Source organism: Tripterygium wilfordii, chromosome 9 (genome assembly GCF_013401445.1).
Source record: "Tripterygium wilfordii isolate XIE 37 chromosome 9, ASM1340144v1, whole genome shotgun sequence".
Classification (NCBI taxonomy): Eukaryota; Viridiplantae; Streptophyta; class Magnoliopsida; order Celastrales; family Celastraceae; genus Tripterygium; species Tripterygium wilfordii.
This window is the reverse complement of record NC_052240.1, coordinates 856,350-879,453: the sequence shown is the minus strand read 5'-3', so window position 1 is coordinate 879,453 and position 23,104 is coordinate 856,350. Positions and strand designations below refer to the sequence as shown.

General features: G+C 40.8%; 2 protein-coding genes across 5 annotated transcripts; both read left to right on the top strand.

Moving 5' to 3' along the window:
* The first annotated feature begins 145 nt into the window (after positions 1–145).
* Positions 146–3,387, top strand: LOC120005145. The gene is made up of 5 exons (XM_038854620.1): positions 146–269; positions 364–416; positions 778–963; positions 1,396–1,435; positions 3,010–3,387. Exons 2-5 carry the CDS (start codon positions 414–416, stop codon positions 3,090–3,092), a joined length of 312 nt encoding a protein of 103 aa, XP_038710548.1. The 5' UTR covers positions 146–269; positions 364–413; the 3' UTR covers positions 3,093–3,387.
* A 13,279-nt stretch (positions 3,388–16,666) lies between these two features.
* LOC120004780 (AUGMIN subunit 8-like) lies at positions 16,667–23,012 on the top strand. 4 transcript variants are annotated; one of them, XM_038854073.1, is made up of 9 exons: positions 16,667–16,842; positions 17,306–17,388; positions 17,482–17,524; positions 18,300–19,758; positions 20,288–20,407; positions 21,251–21,367; positions 21,451–21,540; positions 21,826–21,933; positions 22,643–23,012. In XM_038854073.1, exons 4-9 carry the CDS (start codon positions 18,442–18,444, stop codon positions 22,715–22,717), a joined length of 1,827 nt encoding a protein of 608 aa, XP_038710001.1. In that variant the 5' UTR covers positions 16,667–16,842; positions 17,306–17,388; positions 17,482–17,524; positions 18,300–18,441; the 3' UTR covers positions 22,718–23,012. The 4 variants fall into 4 exon arrangements, with proteins under 4 accessions (XP_038710001.1, XP_038710002.1, XP_038710005.1 ...); XM_038854074.1 differs by lacking the exon at positions 17,482–17,524; XM_038854077.1 differs by lacking the exons at positions 17,306–17,388; positions 17,482–17,524.
* Positions 23,013–23,104: the final 92 nt, after the last annotated feature.

Sequence of the window (23,104 nt, the reverse complement as noted above, 5' to 3'; positions counted from 1 at the left end):
CGTCCCAACGCTGATGCAGAAACAAATTATTAATTAATATATTTTTTAAAATTAGTGTCCGATTTATGTCGTTTATTTGTTTGCGAAAAATGACGTCAGCCAACGGTCAGTATGAAAACACGATAAAGGTAAAATAGAATTATCCAAACACCGCCTAAGCAACACGAAATTACTGACACAGAAGCCGAAGTTCGTAAATCCGTAATCGAGGGGAGGAATTCTCCTCAACAGCGAGAGATCAGAATTCTCCGGTGGATCTCGATTTCTGGGTAATAGTTTACTTCAATTCTTCGTTTGCTTTGTTCCTTCTCGTCAGGTGGAGCTATGATTTTCAGAAGCTTAATTAATTTCATCATCTGGCAGGTTGTCCGAGTTTCGGAAGCAAGGGTCGCGAGAGGTTGATTTCGGTCAGAATGGTATCTACCTGATCCCTTGTAGATAATTTTCTCTGCTCTTTTTGTGGTTTTAATCTTTATTTTGGATTGTGAATGAAGCATGATTCAAAGGCATTAGAAACTCGTCCGAAGCTAGGTGGAATTGACTCTCACTTTCTTAACCTATTTTGCCTAAGGGTTTTGAGTTTAAATACTTTAACATATTTTGATTTTTGGTTTCTTAGTTTTCTTTTCTTTTTTTTCTCTAAGCCTGTGCATACAAGAGTGAGCAACGAACAATTTGAACACAATTTGCCTAACTCACTTGTTCTGAGAACTTATGATTTTTTTTTTTGGATTGGTTCTCATTGTTGACCTGATTTAAACTCTGAACATTACACAGGCAATGTATATCAGAGTAAAGAGAGTAAAGACCACTTACTTTCTTCACTGTGATCCAACTGAGACAATCCTTGACATTAAGCGCAAATTACATACCCTGATTGATCAACCTGTTAATGATCAGCGTTTAATCTTGGCGGAAACTGGGGAAGTATTAGAGGATTCAAAAACATTGGCAGATCAGAAGGTACAGCCCAATAATTACATTGATTAATTACTATCAATGGTTGGTCTTTGTTGACATAGAAAGAAAAGAAGGAGGTGTTATATTGGAATTTACAATCTTTTATTTTCGCTTGCCTGCTTTTGGCTTTTGTTTTTGTTGAAAATGTAAATATGCAGAGATATGTATAAATACCATTTTCTGTTCTTGTTTCCTTGAAGTTAGATGAAATTTTCTTATTATTTTATTAAAATCTCGTAGGAAGCACGTCTTCTGTTTGTTGTTAATTAAAATATAATGCAAACATTCTTCTGTTATAAAAACTGTACTCTTTTTTTCTGAGAAATGAGAAACTAGAAATGAAAATCATTTTCGAGAAGCGAAAACTAGGAAATATTTTCTTAACTAAATGCAATTTCTTTTTGCATGATAATATATATTTCCATTTTCTTTCAGGTTGAAAATGATGCTGTGGTGGCGCTGACTTTGAGAAAAGGTTCTCTCTCTTTCTTATTTTGTTTTGATTAATGAGCGCTCCTTGTGTTCTACCTGGCATTTGTAGTTTTTTCGATTCTTTTTATAAGCCCTTATTATTAAGTGAAAGGACAAAACCTTTTACATAGAATATGCAAGAGGTATCAAAGAATTTGTGGCATCTGTATACTTGATGGATAGGGTGTCAGTGTTAGAACTTAGAATTGAGTAAAAATGAAGGTTTCATGTTTGATGCTGTTGTCCAACACTATGATTCTCCCAATTTCATCGGATGTCCCCAATGGGACGCTATGGTTCTTCAAATTGGGGCTGGCAGCAATGCTTTTACTGTAAAGGTCATGCAAGTTTGATGAACTTATGTGAGAATGAACAATACTATCGAATAAAATGAAGGGAAGGGTGAAGAGCTCTGAAGCAAGGGAGTGCTTTTCCGGCAAATAGAATAAGCAAAAGAAGGCTTTGTTGTTTGAGGGTTCATGAAGTTTATAATAGATCATAGATGGATCAGAATACTCCTCTTAATCACAACAACTCACCTATGAGGTTTGCCTCTGCTTAACAAATAAATGAAGATTTTATCATAGTTACTTTGAAGTAATAGAACAGCTCCTTGAAAAATCAACCTCAATCCAATCAATGGATTCTTCTTCGTCATTTTTTTCTAAATTTTTTCTGTTTTCCGGTAATAGACAGTCAATGTGAAATTGATATCTATCTGATGAGATGGGATGTGTTTTGTGGAACTTGATTCTTGCACTTTCAAAGCAATGCTACTTTATGTTATAGTTATGACTTATGAGAGAACTCTCTGTCCTCGGCCTCCTGGCCTTTTCACATGGTACAGAAGATACTCTTTGCATCACTTTCTGTCAGTTGATAAAGTCTAGGCAAATCTATGGTTTTTCCCCCATAGAAGATGAGATGAGATCTACAGTGTTCATTATGTTTGATTCTCATCTTCAATACCTGATCATTATATGCTTTAGCTGGTCCTAATATCGTTGGGGTTTGGACTCTTGATAACTGTGGCGTGTGTCAACAACTAGTGCATAAGGTTCAGATCTATCAAAACTCGATAATTCTGAACCTTGCCATTATATTAGTTAACTCTTAACTGCATTGGTTTTGGTAGTACAGGATTTACATAGTTATTTCTGTATTCATTCTATTTCTAGAACAAATGGATTCACGCAGTTATTTCTGCACAGAATGAGCAACGTTAAGAAGCTTTGATGAAATCATAAATTGTCATGGATGTACACATCCTTTTATCTACTCACTTTCCATTTATTGCTTGTGAATCTAGCTCTTCCTGGCACAAAAATTTTAGCCATCATATCTGAAGCTGGACGACATAATGCTTACCTTTCTTTTCTGTACTTCATTGTATAATTCATAAGCAAAGTATGAGGATTGCATGCTTATATCTTTGACTGACATCTGATGTTCTGTTAAGCTGGCTATTGAGTGTTAAGAATCGTGGTTGTTAGAATTAATCCTCGTAATTCTTTTTCAGTATATTTTCTTGTGCTTGTCTGGACTGTCCCTTGAGAACTTATCTTTTCTGGCTTTCAGAGGATAACGATTTCGAGGAAGTCAACATTGAAAGACCAAAAGATTTCTATCAATCACGCGAGGCGGATGGTGGCAATTATTGAAGCACAGACATGTAAAATGTAGGTCTAAGCTGTCTTCAGTCTGTATGGAGCCTTATTCATACCATGACGATTGCCTTTGGAATCTGTAGTTTGATAAATGGAGTTTCTTGGGCATGGCCTTGGAAGTTTCTTTCTTGTGCATTGCAGGCTAGCTGCTCTCATACACTTCTGGAATTCTTTGATAAACCTGTTACTTCAGAAGCTATTGTTTTAGATATTGCAGAGAGGCATGGCCTTTTTCTAGGATTTGTATGAAACTTGATAGCCTTTTAAACCAGTTTTCTCTATGGTTTTCTGATTCGGCTGAATGGAATAGATTAACCGAGACTCGAGACTCGTACTCCCCGGACGACGGGAAGTCTACGTCATGTCGAGTTGTTTATAAATCCAAAATTTCTGTGGACCCATATTGGTAATAGATGTATGTGATTAAAATCGTAGGGAAATTGCAGTGACTTCTACTATACGGGTCCTTAACCCCGAGACTCCCCGATCGAGGGGAAGTCCCTGCATGACTATCACAAACATGTAATTCGTTTATCAAATCCAAAAAATTATGTGACCCATTATTGGTAAATAGACATGTGTGATTAAAACTTTATGTGACCCATTATTGGTAAATAGACATGTGTGATTAAAACTATAAGAAAATTATAGTGACTTCTACTGTAGGGCTCTCTAACCTCGAGACTCCAACTTAGAACTATAAGTAGAATAATTTTACTGCGGATCTCTTAACCCTAAGTCGTAAGTCCTTAACCCGAGACTCCCATCTAAAAGTACAATGATTTACAGACAAAACAGAAGTTCAATCATCGACACTTCCCACGCCACAACATGTGTAGTAGTTATGTACTTCTAATGCCATGACAAGACAAACATCAAATTCTCTGGATGGATTACGTAAGTGTTAAGAATATCAGCATATGGGCATGACCACCATGATTGATTGATTGTGTTTGCAAATTATAGCACATGCACATGAATGCACATAATGAATCCTCCCACTAACTATTATGATCAAACCAAGTAACCAACAAAAAAATAATTTGTTCTTCATTCCTATTGGATTCCGTTTTTTTTCTTATTGAGATATGATGAAGGTTAATTTTATCATAAATAAATGGGTTTGTTGATCAGTCCTAAGAACAATTGTTAAGGATTGATCATAGGATATCATGTGTAATAAACCGACTGTCGCCTAGTTTTTTTAATTGTTACATATGATATCGTTGTTAATTGTTATTATGTAGGTAATGGGCTGGACTGACATAATTAATGATCATTACTGTGGGCCCAAACCTCAACTTTCCATTACCCATCATACAAGCGCAATAGCTGTAATGGGCCTCCCTCCTTTCGGCCTCAAAAAGAAGGTGGTTCAGAAAGTTTGCTGAGCTATCATCAAAAGAGAGAGACTATTTTATATTTATAGCTAATTTTGCCTTTTATGGTAACGGTCCATAAAGTTTGTTACCAGATAATTAATGATGAGTTAGAACAATAATTCAAATTTATAAATTAATCCCAACTAGAATAGGCACAATTGATATTTTTTTTTTGGGTTATGGTGCATGGTCATGATGATTTACTCGGGGTAAATATCGAGTACTTCAATCTTTTCGTTCTCTTTAAATATTTTGACAAGTCCAAAAAATACTAATACGAGAAGTTAAACATGATTGTCGCAATCGGAACGATTCATTTGCAGCCAATTAGATTATCCTGAAAATATAATTTCTTGGTGTAGGTGCATCCACTCTTTTGACAATTCCCATCTGAAATGAGGAAAAACAGCTCATATTGACTGTTACTTGAGTCGTTTTGTTTTGTTTTATGTTTGGTCAACTAAGCAACGATTGAGTGGGCAAAGGATTACCAAAGTCAACAATAGGACACCTGAAATTTAATTTGTTGACCAATACTTGCAAACTCTTCATGATCTTATCCACTTATACATTGACACGTCATGCCCGCCTACTGTAATGTAGGCCCGTTGTGATAGCATTTTGAGATATTTTTTATTTTTAAAAATTATAAATATATATTATTCAATCGGAAGAATCTAACAATTAAATTCAACATACAAAATAAATGAGAATTATAGATCGTCGAATATAAAATAATAATCATAGATTTGTTAGACTTAATATTACACATTCATGATTTAAAAAAAAAGAATCTCAAAAGAGGCTATAGCATACTTGGGCACCGGCTATTGAATTGTGTTATTCTACCATTGTTTATTTATACAATACCGAATTAATTATAGGCTTCAATATGTAAGATCATTAAATATGTGAATTATGTCAAATTAATTAGAGGGTTTTTAAATATGGTATTACGTGCACTCCAAATTTAGCACAACAAGTCATGTTAGGACAACAAGAGAGACAAAAGGGAATTGCTTCTACTAAAAGGACAATCAAATTTCATATGTTCCTTGATTTTATCAAGATGTTTGATATACAATTTAAATATTTCATATTTTTTTTTAGCCATATAGTTATCTTCTACTAAAAGATATCTTGATTGCTTGCATATGTGATAATCTTTGAGTAGCATTGAAAGGAATAAAAATACCAACTGATGATGTCTAAAACAGGTCTACCTATCAGACAAATCAGCCAAGTCAGATTGAGCTGGAATAACTAATTTCTCCTTTGCTGGTACGTGATCTCTTCCTTCCTTCCTGCACAAGAAGCGAACGTAAGCTTCGGTAGGGCCCCGAGGGTGTGCTCGGGGGGACCTCTCCGACGCTCAAGTCAGTACGGTACTAAACTTGGGAGGATGGCTCGCTATTCGGAGCTTTGCCTCTTGCTCAGTAAGTAAATTTGAGTGTAGGAGTTAGATTGCTCACCTAAGGGCAGAGGTTCCCCTTTTATATGAGTTTGAAGTGTTTGAGTTGTAGTAGGAGTCAGACTCTCTCTCATTGGTTTTCCAGAGGGTTTCTCGGATGGTAAATTCCATCCGTATCCCTTTCCAAAGGGGAGTAAGACTCTGCCTAGAATTGGCGTCCTATGAGGACTCTTTATCAGTTGGACTTCGTGCGTACATGCTTCTGTAGTATGGTTATCGAAGTGTGGTCTTCGGTCTGATAGTGCAGAAGTATACACTTCGGTCGAGAACCGAAGTGTACCCTTCGGTACGTCTCCCGTATTGTCCTCACCGGAACTTATTCTGCCACGTGGCCTTCTTCCATTAGTGGGGGTATTTTGGGAATATCAGTTGCCCCCCACACTCGTACCGAGGTATCTTAATGATGAACTGAGTATGAGTGTAATAATGTTTGTTCGACGGTTCATCTTTGCGGACAAGATCGAAGGATGCAGAGCGTCTCAACCTACGCACCGTTAGATCAGATCTTCCCCCTATATAAATAGGTGGCCTGCAGTTCTCTTCGATTTTTACTCGCCTCATTTTTACTATTTAGAGCGTTTAATCTGACTGACCGACCGAAGCCTTCCTTTGCAAAACCGAACATTCTTCAATCTCTAGTTCTCTCAGTTTCCATACCATAAGGTCAGTCTTTACTTCCTTCTATTGTTTTTGTTTTTATTATGTCTCTAAGTTCCTCCACTTCATCTTCCTCTTCGGGAGACGCGTCTTCTTCCTCTACTTCGAGTGAACAGACTGCGTCTGACTCTGAAGTGAACATCATTGATTCTCCTACCCCCGGCCTTAGCGAGGCTTCAGTACTTCGGTCAGCTTATCCCGAAATTGCAGATCCAAGTGAGCTTCCACCCAATCAACAAGCGGGGGGAGACGAGGTCGAATCTGAACCGACCTGTCTATCTGGTTTAGGATTGGATGATCATGGGGTGTCAAACATCAAGAGGGACTTCGGTATCCCCTGGGCATGTCGTCGTATACCTTCAGACGAACACCCTCTTCATCCACAGGAAGGTGAATTCGCCGTTTCGCTTCACTCTCTAAAATATGGTGCAAGGATTCCTTATCCCCCTGCACTGACCAGTTTTTTCCGTATCTTCGGTATTTGTCCGACCCTTCTAACCCCGAACTCTTGGTTTTTCCTTAATACCGTCATCAACTTGTGTGCCAAGTACAAAATACCCTTCAATTCTTTTATCATTCAACACCTTTTTAGACTGAGTCGACATGGTAGGGAGGCCGGGCTGTACTACTTTCAGTTTCGGTCTCCAATTGAAGCCCCTCACTACCAAGCTTCAATTAAAGATTGGAAGAAGGGTTACTTTTTTGTGAAGGCCCCCCTTCATCCCGGAGAGAACCTTCCATTCCGAACAACCTTCGGTATTCCTCACGTTTTTCAATTCAATAATCCCCTCGAACTCAGGCTTGAGACTGATAGAGAATTACTAGATCGATTGAAGTCTTACCTTCCTCCTAATCCTTCGGTCTCTCTATCATTCGGTAGAATTGATTCCGCTTATGCCTATTCTTCGGTTATTCTACAGAGAGGTGTGCTTCGGTTGGTCTTTTTAAACTTAGAGAAATTCATTTGTCTGTATTACTTCTTTATTAACATGTTCGGTCATCCATTGTGCAGATATGGCGAGCATGGAGGATTACGTCAACATGTTCAGCGCTGGGGCTTCAAAGGGCAAGAAGCACGGCATTGGTAAGGGAAACAGGAGGAAGCCGAACCCGAAGCGTTCAAGGAAGAATACAACGGGAGAGACTTCTGCTGCAGCCAATGTGCTCAACGCTCCCACAACTGTTCATAGTTCGGTCAGGGTGACTCAACTGAGCTCAAACCCCTCTCGGACTTCAGATTATGCCAACATCCCTCTTCCAGTGACCCAACCTCCTCGAAGGATGGAAATTGAGGACCTCACTATTCATACACCGAACTGGGATGTTCTGGTGAGTGATTCTGCCAATAACCCAACCATTGCGGGTAGGATGGTTGCGAAGGCTCCAACTCCGGCTGATTTCAGTCGATACGAAGCGCTTGCTTTGTCGGACAAGGTGTCAGAGCTGAACGTTGCAGCTATGAAGGTATAATGAAGTTCAAGTTATGCCTATGTAGGTTGTCTCTGTTCTTGCTACACTTCCTGGAGGCATAGCGAACATGGCTCACAATGAAACGGCAGCAATTGAAAGGGCCGAAGCAGCTGCCATGGCGAAGGCGAAAGCTGAAGCTGAGCTAGAGACATTTCGGGCCGAACTAACGGAGAGGACCGAAGCTCTAAATGCTGCTAACGCCAAGGAGCTCAAATACCGTAAGGAAAAATCCAGGCTGGAGGCTGAGATCACTAGGCTTTCCCAAGCTGCTGAAGCTGAACGAGTGAAGGCTATTGCCAAAGGCAAGGCCCTGGGGGTTCAAGAGTTCAAAGCCTCTGAGGAGTTCAAGTTAACTCTTCGTCAAGAAGGCTACTTCGGTGGTCGTGGTGCCTTCAAAATGGCCAGGAAGGCTCTAATTGAGGCTGGGCAAGATCCAAGTGTTCTTGATAAGCTTTGCCCGGTTTTGGTTGGAAAGGACGAATTGGAGGAGTCCAAAGAGGAGATATATGCTGAACTTGCTAGGGCTGAGGAAGAAGTTCGTCGACAGGCTGAAGATGACGAGAATTATGAAGAAGATTTCGAGGATGGGGATGAACATCCTTCCACAGTTGATCTTACCGTAGTTACTTCGGATGAAGATCCCCCTCATGTCATCCCTACCGAAGGTGATTCTCCCATTCACTCGGTCGAGCTTGGCGAAGTTCGTCCCTTTACGCCAGAGGGTATTCCTCCACCAAATCCTCCTGAACCGATCTTGCCAGAAGCTACCTTGCATGAACCTTCAGAGACGGAGCTGCCCCCTTCAACCGAAGACATTTAACTTCAATATTTTTTTATTTATTTTTTTTTATGAACGGTTAAGTATCATTTGGTAATGATATCTCTCTCTTTTCATGTTCAGTTCGCTCTACTTTGATTTGCAAAATTTGTTGTGAATGCTTGAAGTGTACTTTATTGTCCGACCTTACTTCGGTTGAGGATGCTTGAAGTGTACTTCGAGCGTGAAGTACCTGTTGTGGCCGAAGGGTTGGCTTCGGATGAAGTATACACTTCAAGATCGAAGTACCTGATTCGACCGAAGGGTCCATGGGCCGAAGTGGCCTAATTTTGAGACTTATAAAATTTTTCTAAACTTTGGGCCGAAGGGCCTGTTTGGACCGAAGGGTCTTATGTGGACCGAAGGTCTTGTTTGGACCGAAGGGTCTAAGGGCCGAAGTGGCCTAATTTTGAGACTTAGAAAATTTTTCTAAGCTTTGGGCCGAAGGGCCTGTTTGGACCGAAGGGTTTTATGTGGACCGAAGGTCTTGTTTGGACCGAAGGGTCTAAGGGCCGAAGTGGCCTAATTTTGAGACTTAGAAAATTTTTCTAAGCTTTGGGCCGAAGGGCCTGTTTGGACCGAAGGGTTTTATGTGGACCGAAGGTCTTGTTTGGACCGAAGGGTCTAAGGGCCGAAGTGGCCTAATTTTGAGACTTAGAAAATTTTTCTAAGCTTTGGGCCGAAGGGCCTGTTTGGACCGAAGGGTCTTATGTGGACCGAAGGTCTTGTTTGGACCGAAGGGTCTAAGGGCCGAAGTGGCCTAATTTTGAGACTTAGAAAATTTTTCTAAGCTTTGGGCCGAAGGGCCTGTTTGGACCGAAGGGTCGTATGTGGACCGAAGGTCTTGTTTGGACCGAAGGGTCTAAGGGCCGAAGTGGCCTAATTTTGAGACTTAGAAAATTTTTCTAAGCTTTGGGCCGAAGGGTCTGTTTGGACCGAAGGGTCTAATGGAAGGAATGATTGGGACAACTTCTAATCTGTTGTTTATTAAACTAATGAAAAAATAACAACTCTTTTTATTGTTCAACTAAATAAAATATCTGCGTAGATTGTCAGCATTCCATGGACGCATCTTCTTCCCAGGGTTTTCTGGGTCTTCAATTCGATATGTTCCTTCCTTGAATGCTTCAATTATTTTGAAAGGTCCATCCCACGTCTCCCCTAGCTTTCCGGGGTGTTTTCCTGCGGCCTCTTTCTTTCTTAAGACAAGGTCCCCTGGGTTGAACTTTCTTTCTTTGACCCTTCGGTTGTAATACCGGGCTGTCCTCTGCTTGTACGCAGCAGTTCTGATTCGAGCCTCTTCTCTAACTTCCTCCACCAAGTCTAAATTATTGAGAAGTGCTTCATTATTCTCTTGGATATTGAAGTTAATGATCCTTGTAGACGGGATTCCAATTTCTACAGGTATCACGGCTTCGGAGCCAAATGCCAGGGAGAAGGGTGTTTCTCCAGTAGAAGTCCGTGCTGTGGTTCGGTAGGACCATAATACACTCGGTAGTTCTTCCACCCATCTTCCTTTGGCACTATTTAGTCTTGTCTTCAAACCTTGGAGGATCACTCGGTTTGTCACTTCAGCTTGCCCATTAGCTTGTGGGTGACTGACCGAAGTGACTCTGAGATCAACCCCCAACTCTTCACATAGCTTCTTCATCTTTCCTCCGACAAATTGTCTGCCGTTATCAACAATAAGGGCTCTTGGTATCCCATATCTACAGACAATGGTTCTCCAGATGAAGTCTATTACCTTATTCTCAGAAATAGTGGCAAGTGGCTCCACTTCTACCCACTTAGTGAAGTAGTCTACGGCTACTATAAGATATGTCCTTTGACCCGATGCTGGTGGGAATGGTCCAAGAAGGTCCATACCCCACTGAGCAAATGGACAGAGACTCTGAATAGGCACTATCTGGCTAGGAGGAAAGTGGGGTACATTGGAATGCCTTTGGCACTTATCACATTTTTGAACAAGCTTTTTGGCGTCCGACACCATTGTAGGCCAGTAGTATCCACAACGTAGCACCTGATAACTTAATGTTCTCCCCCCTATGTGACTTCCACAAATTCCTTCATGCACTTCCCTTAGGGCATAATCGGCCTCTCTGGGCGCCAAACATCGCAGGTATGGAAGTGTGAAGGATCTTCTGTATAATTCTCCATCAATCAGAGTATATCTTGCTGCCCTTTTCCGGAGACTCCTTGCTTCATTCCTGTCTTCAGGAAGTTTCCCTTCAAGCAGGAATTCTCTGATTGGGTCCTTCCAACATGGTTCAGCTTCAACCGGAGCAACTTCTAGTTCAGCCGAAATACTTGGTTGAGGAAGGACTTCAATTCTGACCGAAGTAGGTCCTTTGGCTGAACAGGCTGAAGCTAATCGAGCAAGGACATCTGCTTTTGCATTTTCCTCCCTAGGTATTCGATTGATCTCTACCTTGGGAATCTTGGCCAGTAATTTCTTGACCGCAGCTAAGTACTTGACCATATTTGAGCCTCTCGCCTCATAGTCTCCCTTCATTTGTTCAGTTACTAGCTGAGAGTCACTGTTGATCAATAAATACTTAACTTCAAGTTCGACAGCAAGTCTCAATCCAGCTAGTACCGCTTCGTATTCTGCCTCATTGTTTGACGCTTTGAAGTGAAAATGAAGTGCATGTTCAATACATATGCCCCCCGGACCGAAGAGGAGTACTCCAGCTCCGCTACCCTCTTGATTAGAAGAACCATCAACGAAAAGGTTCCATTTTGGGTAGTCCTCTTCGGTCAGTGTTATCATGGTTGGTCGAAGACATTCTACAATAAAATCGGCTAAGGCTTGAGCCTTAATCGCCTGTCTTGGTTTGTATTGAATGTCAAACTCACTCAACTCAATGGACCACTTTATCAATCTGCCTGATGTATCCGGCTTCTGAAGTATGTTCTTCAATGGTTGGTCAGTAAGAACTACTACAGTATGGGCTTGGAAGTAGGGTCTTAATTTTCTAGCCGCGGTAACCAATGCTAAAGCAAATTTCTCTGCTTCGGTATAACGGGTCTCAGCATCTATCATGACTTTACTGACATAATACACTGGCTTCTGAATTTTATCTTCTTCACGGATAAGGACTGCACTTACAGCTTGATCTGTCGTAGCAAGGTACAAGTACAATACCTCTTCTTCTTTTGGACATGTTAATAGAGGAGGATGTCCGAGGTATTCCTTTAAACCCTCAAATGCCTTCTGACACTCTTCCGTCCATTGAAATTCCTTGGCCTTTTTTAAGGCCTGGAAGAAGGGTCTACACTTATCACCTGACCTAGCAAGGAATCTCCCAAGTGCCGCTGCTCTTCCAGTTAATCTCTGAACCTCTTTTGGAGACTTCGGAGGTTCCATCTGAAGAATGGCTTCAACCTTTTCTGGGTTTGCTTCGATTCCTCTACTAGTGACAAGGAAGCCCAGGAATTTTCCTGAGCTTACTCCAAAAGCGCATTTGTCTGGGTTCAACTTCATTTGAAACTTATCTAAAGTGTTAAACACTTTTTGAAGATCTGAAGGATGATCTTCCGCCCTTCTACTCTTCACGACCATATCATCTACATATGCTTCTACTGATTTTCCTATCTGATCAGCAAAGACATGGTTTATCAACCTTTGATATGTGGCACCAGCATTCTTAAGTCCGAAGGGCATAACCTTATAGCAATATGTCCCTTCTGGAGTTATGAATGAGGTGCTCTCCTCATCTCTTGGGTTCATCTTGATCTGGTGGTACCCCGAATAAGCATCCAAGAAGCTAAGGAGTTCGTGGCCTGAAGTTGCATCCACTAATTGATCAATCTTAGGAAAAGGATAGCAGTCCTTAGGACAAGCTTTGTTTAGATCCGTGAAGTCAACGCACATACGCCACTTTCCATTCGCCTTCTTTACCATGACCACATTGGCCAACCAATCTGGATACCGCACCTCTCGGATGAAACCGGCTTCAAGTAACTTCCCCACTTCTTCCTTGATAGCAGCTTGTCTCTCTAGGGCGAAGTTACGCTTTTTCTGTTTGACCGGTTTAGTCCCCGGTATGATGCTCAAACTGTGGGAGATGACTTCCCTACTAATTCCTGGCATCTCATGCGCACTCCATGCGAAGTTCTTTATGTTAGAGAGGAGGAGCTTGGTTACCTCCTCAGCTAACTTATTATTTAACAGAGACCCAAGAAATAACTTCTTTTCAGTTCCTTTCTCCACAGTTATTGGAAGAAGTGCTTCAACCGGTGTTGGCTTCAGTATCTTTTCTTCTTCACGAACATCTAAGCTTCCAACTGATATGGAGGTCTTCTTCTTGTCCTTCAAGTCCGTATAGTACATCATTCGAGCTAACTTCTGATCCCCACTCACTTCTCCTACCCCATTAGAAGTTGGAAACTTCATTTTGAGGTGGTAAGTAGAGATCACCGCCCGAACCTTGTGCAGCAATGGTCTGCCAATGATGGCATTGTAGGGGGATTGAACATCTACTACAAGAAGATCGATCATATGCATAACCGTCCTTGGATAGGTTCCCAGAGTAACAGGTAGGGATATGACTCCCTTGGGAACTATGGATTCCCCTGCGAACCCATATAAAGGAACCGAAAAGTTCTTCAATTTTTCTTCTGAGATCTTCATCTCTTTGAAGGCGTGATAGAACAAGATATCTGCTGCACTTCCATTATCCACCAGAACCTTTTTCACTGTGAAATTTGCGATGACTGCTTCTATCACTAGGGCATCATCATGTGGATCCTGGATACCTTCAGCATCTTTTTCTGAGAAAATAATTTTTTCTTCATCCCTTCTCGGCTTCTTTCTTTCCTTACTTACTTCATTTATTCGAGCATAAGCCCTTCTTGCTGAGGAGCTTTCTCCTCCTGCGGCCAGACCTCCTACTATAACTCCAATTGTCCCAGCAGTCCCCCTCTGGTGACGAGGAGACCTATCCCTTCTTCTTTGTCTCCTTCGGTCGTTATCCCTATCATCACCATCGGTTCTTCTTCTCTTTCCTTCTCTATCTGAAGTGAACTGCTTCAGGTAGCCTCGCCTTATGAGGCCTTCAATCTCATCCTTGAGATGCCTACATTCTTCAGTGTCATGACCATGATCCCTATGGAACAGGCAATACTTATCTGAAGTACGCTTTTCTGCCGGGGCCCTCATTTTCTTAGGCCACTTCAGCATATCCCTGTTACTTATTTCAAGAAGGATATTATGCAATGAATTATTAAGAGGAGTATAGGAACTATACCGAGGGACTGGACCCTGGTCAGTCTTCCTACTAGATTGATCATCCTTCTTTTTGTCATTCTTTCCTTCTGCTCTTCCTTGCTTCTTGCTTGGAGGGGGTAAGTCTTTCTCCGTCTTTCCCAGGGCGCTCGAGCCTTTTTTGGCAGGGGCCGAGGAAGAAGAAAACTGAGAAATTTTCATCATGTCTTCTGACTGCATGAACTTATCTCCCCTAGCGTAGAGTTCTCCCATACTCTTCGGGCGTTTTTTCGTCAATGAACGTACATACGCTTCATCCCTTACTGTCCTTACCAGGGCCGAAATAGCTACTTCTACCTGGACGTGTGGGATTTCCAAACATGCTCTATTGAACCTTGCAAGAAATGATCGAAGTGATTCTCCATGCTCATGGTCAAGATTCATCAGATCCAAACTAGTCTTCGCCGTCCTTCGTGCGGCGGAGATGTGAAGTGCAAGTTTCTCGGACAAGTCCCCAAAACCAGTCACACTGTGTCTCGGTAATCGATTGAACCAAGTTCTTGCTAGTCCAAAAAGGGTTGATGGGAATATCTTGCACATTATCAGGGCATTTGCTCCCCGACACTCCATCATTGATTTGAAACCCTGGATATGATCACAGGGGTCAGTTAACCCTTCATACTTCTCCAGCTTTGGAACAATAAGGTGACGCGACATTTCAGCTTCAAGTATTTCAGGAGCTAAAGGGGTCAACGTACTATCCCACACTCCCTCCATTGGGGACACTCCTTGTAGTGCTGCAATCTTCTTGTTCATCTCATCTAGGTGTCGACCGACGTCTTCATTGTAGGTAGTTCCCCTTCTAGTACTTTCTCCAATGGTACCATTGGGATTCACCCCTCGGCTTGGTTCTTTAGACCTACCTGAGTGTGAACTTCGCACATCCTCATTGTGCGGGATTTCTTGGTTCACCTGTGTCTGTTGGTTCATGATTAGTTCAGTCAACATTTGCACCTGCTGGGAAAGTTGTTGGAATTGTTCCTGAGTGCAAGGTATTTGGGACGGTCCAGCGTTCTGGTTATGCCGGTTGGTTCGGTCAGCAACTTCCTCCTGGTGTTCTACCTCCTCATGAAGGGGGTGTTCACCCTGCCCCCGGTCAGGAGCATTAGGGTTATCAACTCGACGGCTTGTTTCTGAAGTAGAAGCGACATTCTTTCTCAATCTGACCATTGTGAGTTTCTTTAGGGAAGTGTACTTCCTTCCCACAGACGGCGCTAAACTGATGATGTCTAAAACAGGTCTACCTATCAGACAAATCAGCCAAGTCAGATTGAGCTGGAATAACTAATTTCTCCTTTGCTGGTATGTGATCTCTTCCTTCCTTCCTGCACAAGAAGCGAACGTAAGCTTCGGTAGGGCCCCGAGGGTGTGCTCGGGGGGACCTCTCCGACGCTCAAGTCAGTACGGTACTAAACTTGGGAGGATGGCTCGCTATTCGGAGCTTTGCCTCTTGCTCAGTAAGTAAATTTGAGTGTAGGAGTTAGATTGCTCACCTGAGGGCAGAGGTTCCCCTTTTATATGAGTTTGAAGTGTTTGAGTTGTAGTAGGAGTCAGACTCTCTCTCATTGGTTTTCCAGAGGGTTTCTCGGATGGTAAATTCCATCCGTATCCCTTTCCAAAGGGGAGTAAGACTCTGCCTAGAATTGGCGTCCTATGAGGACTCTTTATCAGTTGGACTTCGTGCGTACATGCTTCTGTAGTATGGTTATCGAAGTGTGGTCTTCGGTCTGATAGTGCAGAAGTATACACTTCGGTCGAGAACCGAAGTGTACCCTTCGGTACGTCTCCCGTATTGTCCTCACCGGAACTTATTCTGCCACGTGGCCTTCTCCCATTAGTGGGGGTATTTTGGGAATATCACCAACAAATTCAATGACCTAGCTACTTTCCTATCATTGTAAATGTAACTTCCAATCTTTATAATTTTAACTAATGGTGTTGCCTAAGGGATGCTTAATCACCTACTCCCTACCCAAATATTTATAATCGCAATAGTTATATTGTTAAATTTAAACTAATTGCTTATACAAGAAAAATATAGATCTAAGTAGGATTAATACATTCAATTGAAAATAAACATAGGCTCTTCGATTATGCAACTGAATATCAAAAAGAACAACACAAATAAAGTATTTATTGAACAATTTAAAGGTGATCGAGTTGATTGAGAATGAATGTTTTTATCAGAGGATCCACGTTTAACACTTTACATGAACATCCTACGATTTATCATATATTTGAAAAGGGCGGGTGAGATGATTCAATTATCCGGGATTTAGACGCCATTGTCCAATATTACTCGTAATTAAAAAAAAAAAAGTCTTATTTAAATAGGTGGCGCGAAAGCAACGTCCTCCTCATTTGTTGTTTGTCAACGAAAAAACCGCTTCTTTCCCTCAAAATCCATTCAAACTATTTAATTCCTTTACTATTTCAATTTTCCTGATTGAAAGTCCCCTCCATATAAATCTTCGTCTCTCTCCGAACATACTGGTCAGTGGTCGCGTTGATCCCATCGTAATCCTCCCTCCAATCACCGCCCGTCGATCATCGGCGATTGCTTATTGAAGCCCCCATCGTCATCCTTGCCTCGATAGGAAAGATATTCGTTCGTTAAATTTAGGGTTTCTGGTTTTTAAGCTGGGCAAGAGAGTTTGGTTTGTGCGCATGACTGGTGAAAGGTAAGAAAACCTATCCTAGGTTTTTCTTATGTATCTGATAAAATTTTATTGACTGATTGATTATTATTATTTTCTTTTACTGCGAAAAAAGTGATTTTTTTTTTCTGCCGCTTCGACCTGATTCTATATTTCCTTATGAATCACTGTAAATATGTGGATAAAATAAAAGGGAATTTTTGTGGGATTGATTTTGCTTTACTTGTTTTAGAAAGCTGAATTTATGAATACTCTAGTACAAGTATTTCAGATTCAATGAATCACATACTCTGTCTGCTTCTCTTGTTCTGTTATTTCTGAAAAGAGATTTACCTGAATAGTTAGATCAATCACTGTATCTGTCCTCCAGATCAGAGGCATGGCACAGAAATTGTGATGTTTTGGATTATTCATTAATAACTCTTTTTTTTTTGCAAAGTTTTTTACTTTAATCAATGTATTAATTGATTTAATTATGTGTTTATAGGGATGAACAATGGTCTCCCTTGCACATGGTCATCCATGTCTGTTCCCATATCCCCAAGAGCAATGGCACCAACAAGGCAACAAGTTAAATCTTCTAATCATTAAATAATTTATTAGTACTGCATACAAACATATCACATTATTATGACGTTATTTATTATTTATTTTTATATATAGATTTCTCAGTTGAATTCACTAGGGGACAAAAGAGAAAACAGAGGTAAGCATTTAAGATCAACTTTGTGTTTAACCCAAGATTATCTGGATTCACTAGTGGGACTCAAGCTGACATTTGACAGATGAATAGATTTTTAGTTGTTTGGGATCCAGAGAGTGATTGAGTTTTTTGGGCAGTAGTGTTTAGTTTGAGATCACTTTCATTCAATTCCCTTTCATGTAGAAGGTAAGGGAGAGAAGAAGAGATGGAACAAGAGAGAGTGGAGCAGTGTTATGTGAGTGAATCCCAATTGTACAGCCCAGCCGACCATGGCACTCTTGTGAGAGGGACAAAAGGGTGAATAGGCATGAAATTAAAGGCACCCAGTTCCCTGTCCTTATCTTACGCACCTTTTTTTAACACGTATCACTTACCTACGCTCATCCCTTCATCAGTCCAGTCCATTCTCTAGTCTCCCCATTTTCGCAGGGACCCCCTGCCCCCATTTGCAACCAAAACACCACCTTCACCTAATGACCGTTAATACACGTTGCGGCAGTCTCCGGAATTGCCTGTGACCCATTTTGGCCCAGATGTTGTTTTATCATCCCTAAACCTGGTTGTCGTCGCCTGATCTTCTTGCAGTTGGGCTTTCCTTGATGAAATTTCGATTCCCATTTGCGTTTTCTCGAATGCATTCTAATCATATTGGGTCTCCGTAAAGATGTATTCTTTCTTTCCTTTTTCAGTTTTCTTTTTCTTTTTTATGGGTTTATTCTTTGCTTTTTTTTGCGCTTCCGTGGTAATTTACTTTTTGGTTGTTGCGCATCTGTGGCAGATTTATTGCTGGGAAAAGGATCTTCTTTTTGAACAACTGGTTTTGTTCCGTGGAATGTGGGATACATGAGAGTCAAGGCTGTCAAACGTTGCTTTGATGACGTGAAAAAATCTATCAATGTGGTCTGAGTTCGATAGTTTGAATGGATGTATGTGAACCAGAGAAGCACGCAGCAGTGGATACCCTAAGACCACCCTTGACTCCAGCTGAAAGGAACAATGCAGTCACTACGCGGCCCCCTCGAAAGAAAGTTAGTTCTAGGTATAAATCTCCTTCTCCTTCAGCCCCTTCAAGTACCAGGCGAAGCCCCTCTCCTAACCTCACTAGAACAGTGCCTTCAAATTCCCAATTGGTGCCAAAGAGAGCAGTATCGGCCGAAAGGAAGCGACCCTCGACTCCACCTTCACCGCAGAGGCCGTCGACGCCAATTCGTGATTCATCTGTAGATACCCAATTGTCAACCCGAAGGTTGTCAATTGGTGATGGCCGGTTACCTGAGAGCTTATGGCCCTCCACAATGCGCAGTCTTAGTGTCTCCTTCCAGTCTGATATAATTTCTGTTCCTGTCAGCAAGAAGGAAAAACCAGTAAACAGTGCTTCCTCGGATCGCACTTTGAGGCCATCTTCAAATATAGGGCATAAGCAGGCTGAAACACCTTCCCGGGCACGCAAGCCTACTCCAGAGAGAAAGAGGAGTCCTCTCAACGGGGGAAATTCTCATGATCAGTCAGAGAATGCTAAACCAGTTGATGGATTACATTCTCGATTGATAAATCAGCATGTTTGGCCTAGTAGAATGGGTGGTAAGGTATCCTCTAGTTCATTGAATAGAAGTGTTGATTTTACAGAGAAATCAGTTGGAAATTCAGTAATTCCCAGTCTGGGAATTGGGTTGTCTTCATTGAGGCGAATCCCCACAACTGATAGTTTGGGGAACCCATTAGAAAAGTCTGTTAGTGATGCTGGTGCGACGTTATTATTGCGTGATGAAATTGGTAGAGTAGGGTCTGAGGCGAAACCAATTGATGACAGTTCATTGTGGTTATCTGGAGTTCACAAATTTGTTTCTCCTAGTTTATCAGATAGAACAATGTTAGCTAGCCCTTCTGCCAAATACCAGTCCTTGCCTAGTACTCGATCTCGACCTGCATCCCCTAGTAGGACCTCCGGAGTTTCATCCTCAATTGTGAAAGGTGTCAGTCCATCTAGGACAAGACCATCAACTCCTCCCTCTAGAGGAGTTAGTCCATCTCGGATAAGGCCATCTAGTTCTTCTGGTCAGGCCTCAAATTCAACTTCTGTGCTCAGTTTCATAGCAGATTTTAAAAAAGGAAAAAAGGGTGCAAGCTACATAGAAGATGTCCATCATCTACGGGTGCTATACAATAGATATTTGCAATGGAGATTTGCTAATGCTCAAGCAGAGGCGGGTCTTTATGTTCAGAAGGTTAATGCAGAGGTAGGATTTAAGAAAACTTGTTTCAGAAGTGTGCCATCTGATTTGTTAAAGATAATTCTGTTTACATAGTATTGCACATGTGGTGTCTTTGTTGTATGCAAATTTATCATCTTTTATGTTGGGGATAATTTTGTTCCCTCGCCTAAATGAACTAGCTCATCAGTGTATTTTCCCAACAACGCCCAAACATTTGGCATGTTACAATTGCTTGCAAGCTGCATTCGTTGGCTTTATCTATGTGAATTGGGGGGTTTGTTTCATACTTTCATATGGTAGTTGTGAAAAATAGAAACTATTGGTGAAGAAGATCGCATATGGTAAGTTCTTAAGTTTTTCTAAAAGACTGATACACATCCTATTGATTCTTCTATCAGTTAGGTTTTTCTTATTTCATCAACTTGAATTTCGGGGCCGTTCTGGAAAATTTTAATATGATATATGTAACTGTACTGTGTTCTTGGTTGTTAAGATAGGTATTGAGATAAAACTTTAAAACTTTCTTTTTCTTATGATATTTCTTATTTTGCAGAAAACTTTGTACAATGTTTGGAACACTATTCTAAGTTTATGGGATTCAGTAATCAGGAAAAGAATCAACCTCCAACAGCTGAAGCTGGAGCTTAAGTTGAATTCGGTTTTGAATGACCAAGTAATATTTCTTCTTAGTCAACATTTGTTCTTTTATCAGAATATTTAGTTTGAGGAGGTAAGGAGGATAAGGCTACATAGATGATTTCTATGGCCCACAGGTATAATAATGATATCATTTTATTGTAACAATTATTGCAAATTCACTGTCATAATGAGACCTATTTATGGACTTTTTAGAAGGAGGGATGCGTTTGGCTATCTTTGAAGTTCTTTCTTATTTAGTAAAAGTGAGAACAAATACAAATATGCTTGCATCATGTGTAAAAGGCAAGTCCATAGGTTTATCCTTTGTCAAAAAAGGGTTGTATTTACAAGTGGCATTGATGCAAAGGTTTTTTTGTTTTAAGATTTTATCTTCTGTGTATGGATCTACTTTAGAATAGGGCAATGAATTTATATGTCAGAAATTCCTTCCTACTGTTTTAATTTATGATCTGGACACAAACTGTGTAGCAAAAAGCAATTCACTTCTGTTCGTTATTTAAGCAATGAAGACATGGAAGACATTGGTCCACAAAATCAGGTTGTGCCTTGTGAATTTAGTTACTTCTGGATGATCCCAAGAGTGTCTTGTTGATTTCACTAATATCAATTGTTTTTAAGAGCATCCTGGGACCTAGATATCTTTCCAAGGAAGATGCTGACGTAGTTCAGATCCACTGATGTTTTCTTAATTCCTGTTTTAATCTGGCAATGTTCTCATATGGATATGTGAATATGTTTCCTGGAAAGTTCTGTGATTGCTTAGGTGCACGCATCTTATTTATGCTCTCTCTTTTGAATTTGAATTTCTACTTGTAATACTTTCCTATCATTATCTAAGTGTGGATCTGCAATTCAGATGGGCTGTCTTGATGACTGGGGTTTGCTTGAAAGAGAGCATATTAATTCTTTATCTGGCGCTGTGGATGACTTGGAAGCAAGCACCCTAAGACTTCCAGTGACTGGAGGAGCAACGGTATGCTTGGTTGTATATAGTCCTTTCGACCTAATTTTGAAAAGCTAAGGTTTGGCATCATTTATAGATTAATTATTTTACAGGCTAATCTTGAATCTTTGAAGATTGCTATCTGCTCAGCTGTTGATGTGATGCAGGCTATGGGGTCTTCCATTTGCTCGTTACTTTCAAGGGTGAGGTTATGTTTCAGGTTAATTTGGATTATGTTGTGGTATACATATAATGCGTAACGTGATTTTAGTTTGTCTTCATGCTTTGTTTAATCCAAGCCTCAAGACACTATTTAATGAAAACTCTATGTTTGGGTTTATATTTGTTTTCTGTAATACATACATCTTGCACAATATTTTCATTTTCTTGCCTTGTGAAGGTGCTGTGTTCATCTTGTCGACGTGCACTTGTAGATACATTACATAGTCGTCAGTCTGTTGACTGTTTTTTATACATTGTGGGTGCAGGTGGAGGGAATCAACTCTCTTGTCTCTGAACTTGCTGTTGTAGCCACACAGGAGAAAGCCATGCTCGATGAGTGTGAAGCATTATTGGCTTCTACTGTGTCCAAGCAGGTAATCATTTTTTTCCCTGGTTGAAAAGCATAGAAGAAAAACCTTCTGTATTCCTGTCTGCTTTCTTTGAAATGTAGACTTCTTATATGGCGGGCCATTCCCTAATATAGTAAATTTTCCAGAGCCTTTAAAGTGAGAAAAGTCCTTTCATTTGGTTCTTTATTCTGCATTGATTTTTTAGTCTCTTAACCAAATTGAACATGTTTGTTACTCTGTGGCATTGGGTTTGTCTGTCTGCTCTGGCTCGTTGGTTGACCCTATCTCATGAGAAAACCAGTAGAATGCTTGAATGCCTCCATGAATGCCTCTGCTACATAGTCTTGTTTTACGATCTCTTGTTTTTCTCGGGTTGGGTTCATGAAGGAATTAAGCAGTTAAGTTGGTTGTTGATGCAATGCCAACATTCTTAGATATTAAGGTGGTTGTGTTCAAATTAATGCTGTTTGTCTATGGCTTTCATCCTTCTCTTCTCATGTGCATTGTGTCTTGTTATCAGATTGGCTGGCCAAAACCCGGTCGTCACTGCTCACATGATCTCATAGGAGCTCCATCTGTCTAGAAAAGTTCCTTTTGCACTTAAATGAATTATGGGCTCAACAAAATCAGAATTGTCATATTGAGATGCAGTGTTTCTTCTTACAGACAATGTTGTTTTTGCTTGTTTCTTTGTCGTGGTTTCCGTGGACCTTACATTGATTGCTTTGAGCAGGTAAAGGAGTACAGCCTTATGACTCACATGATACAAACGAAAACGAGCCTTGGAGAAGGATGCGAACTTCTTTGAGATGACACGACCTATTGAGCGAAGATTCCGATTTCTATATGTGGGCGGATAAGGGCATCCTTACCGATCACCCACGTTTCAATTTCGACATTCCGAATCTCACGTGAGGTGATATGTAGGCTGTAATCCGCACCTAACATCCCAAACATACCTGTTTGACACTAGCTAGCTGCTGCTAAGCTAACAATTTACCATGTCTGTTCCTTTAAAAAAGCAGAGATGAGTGACCGTCTTATCGGAGAAGTAAATGTAAATTGTCTCTCTTTTTCTACGTCAATTAATTCTTTTCATTTCCGACCTTATCTGCTCCGTCTCTCTCTCTATGATGTAATTTTTATACCATTCAAAGGCAAAGCAAATGCAGAAGCAGCAAAGCTTATTGAAATC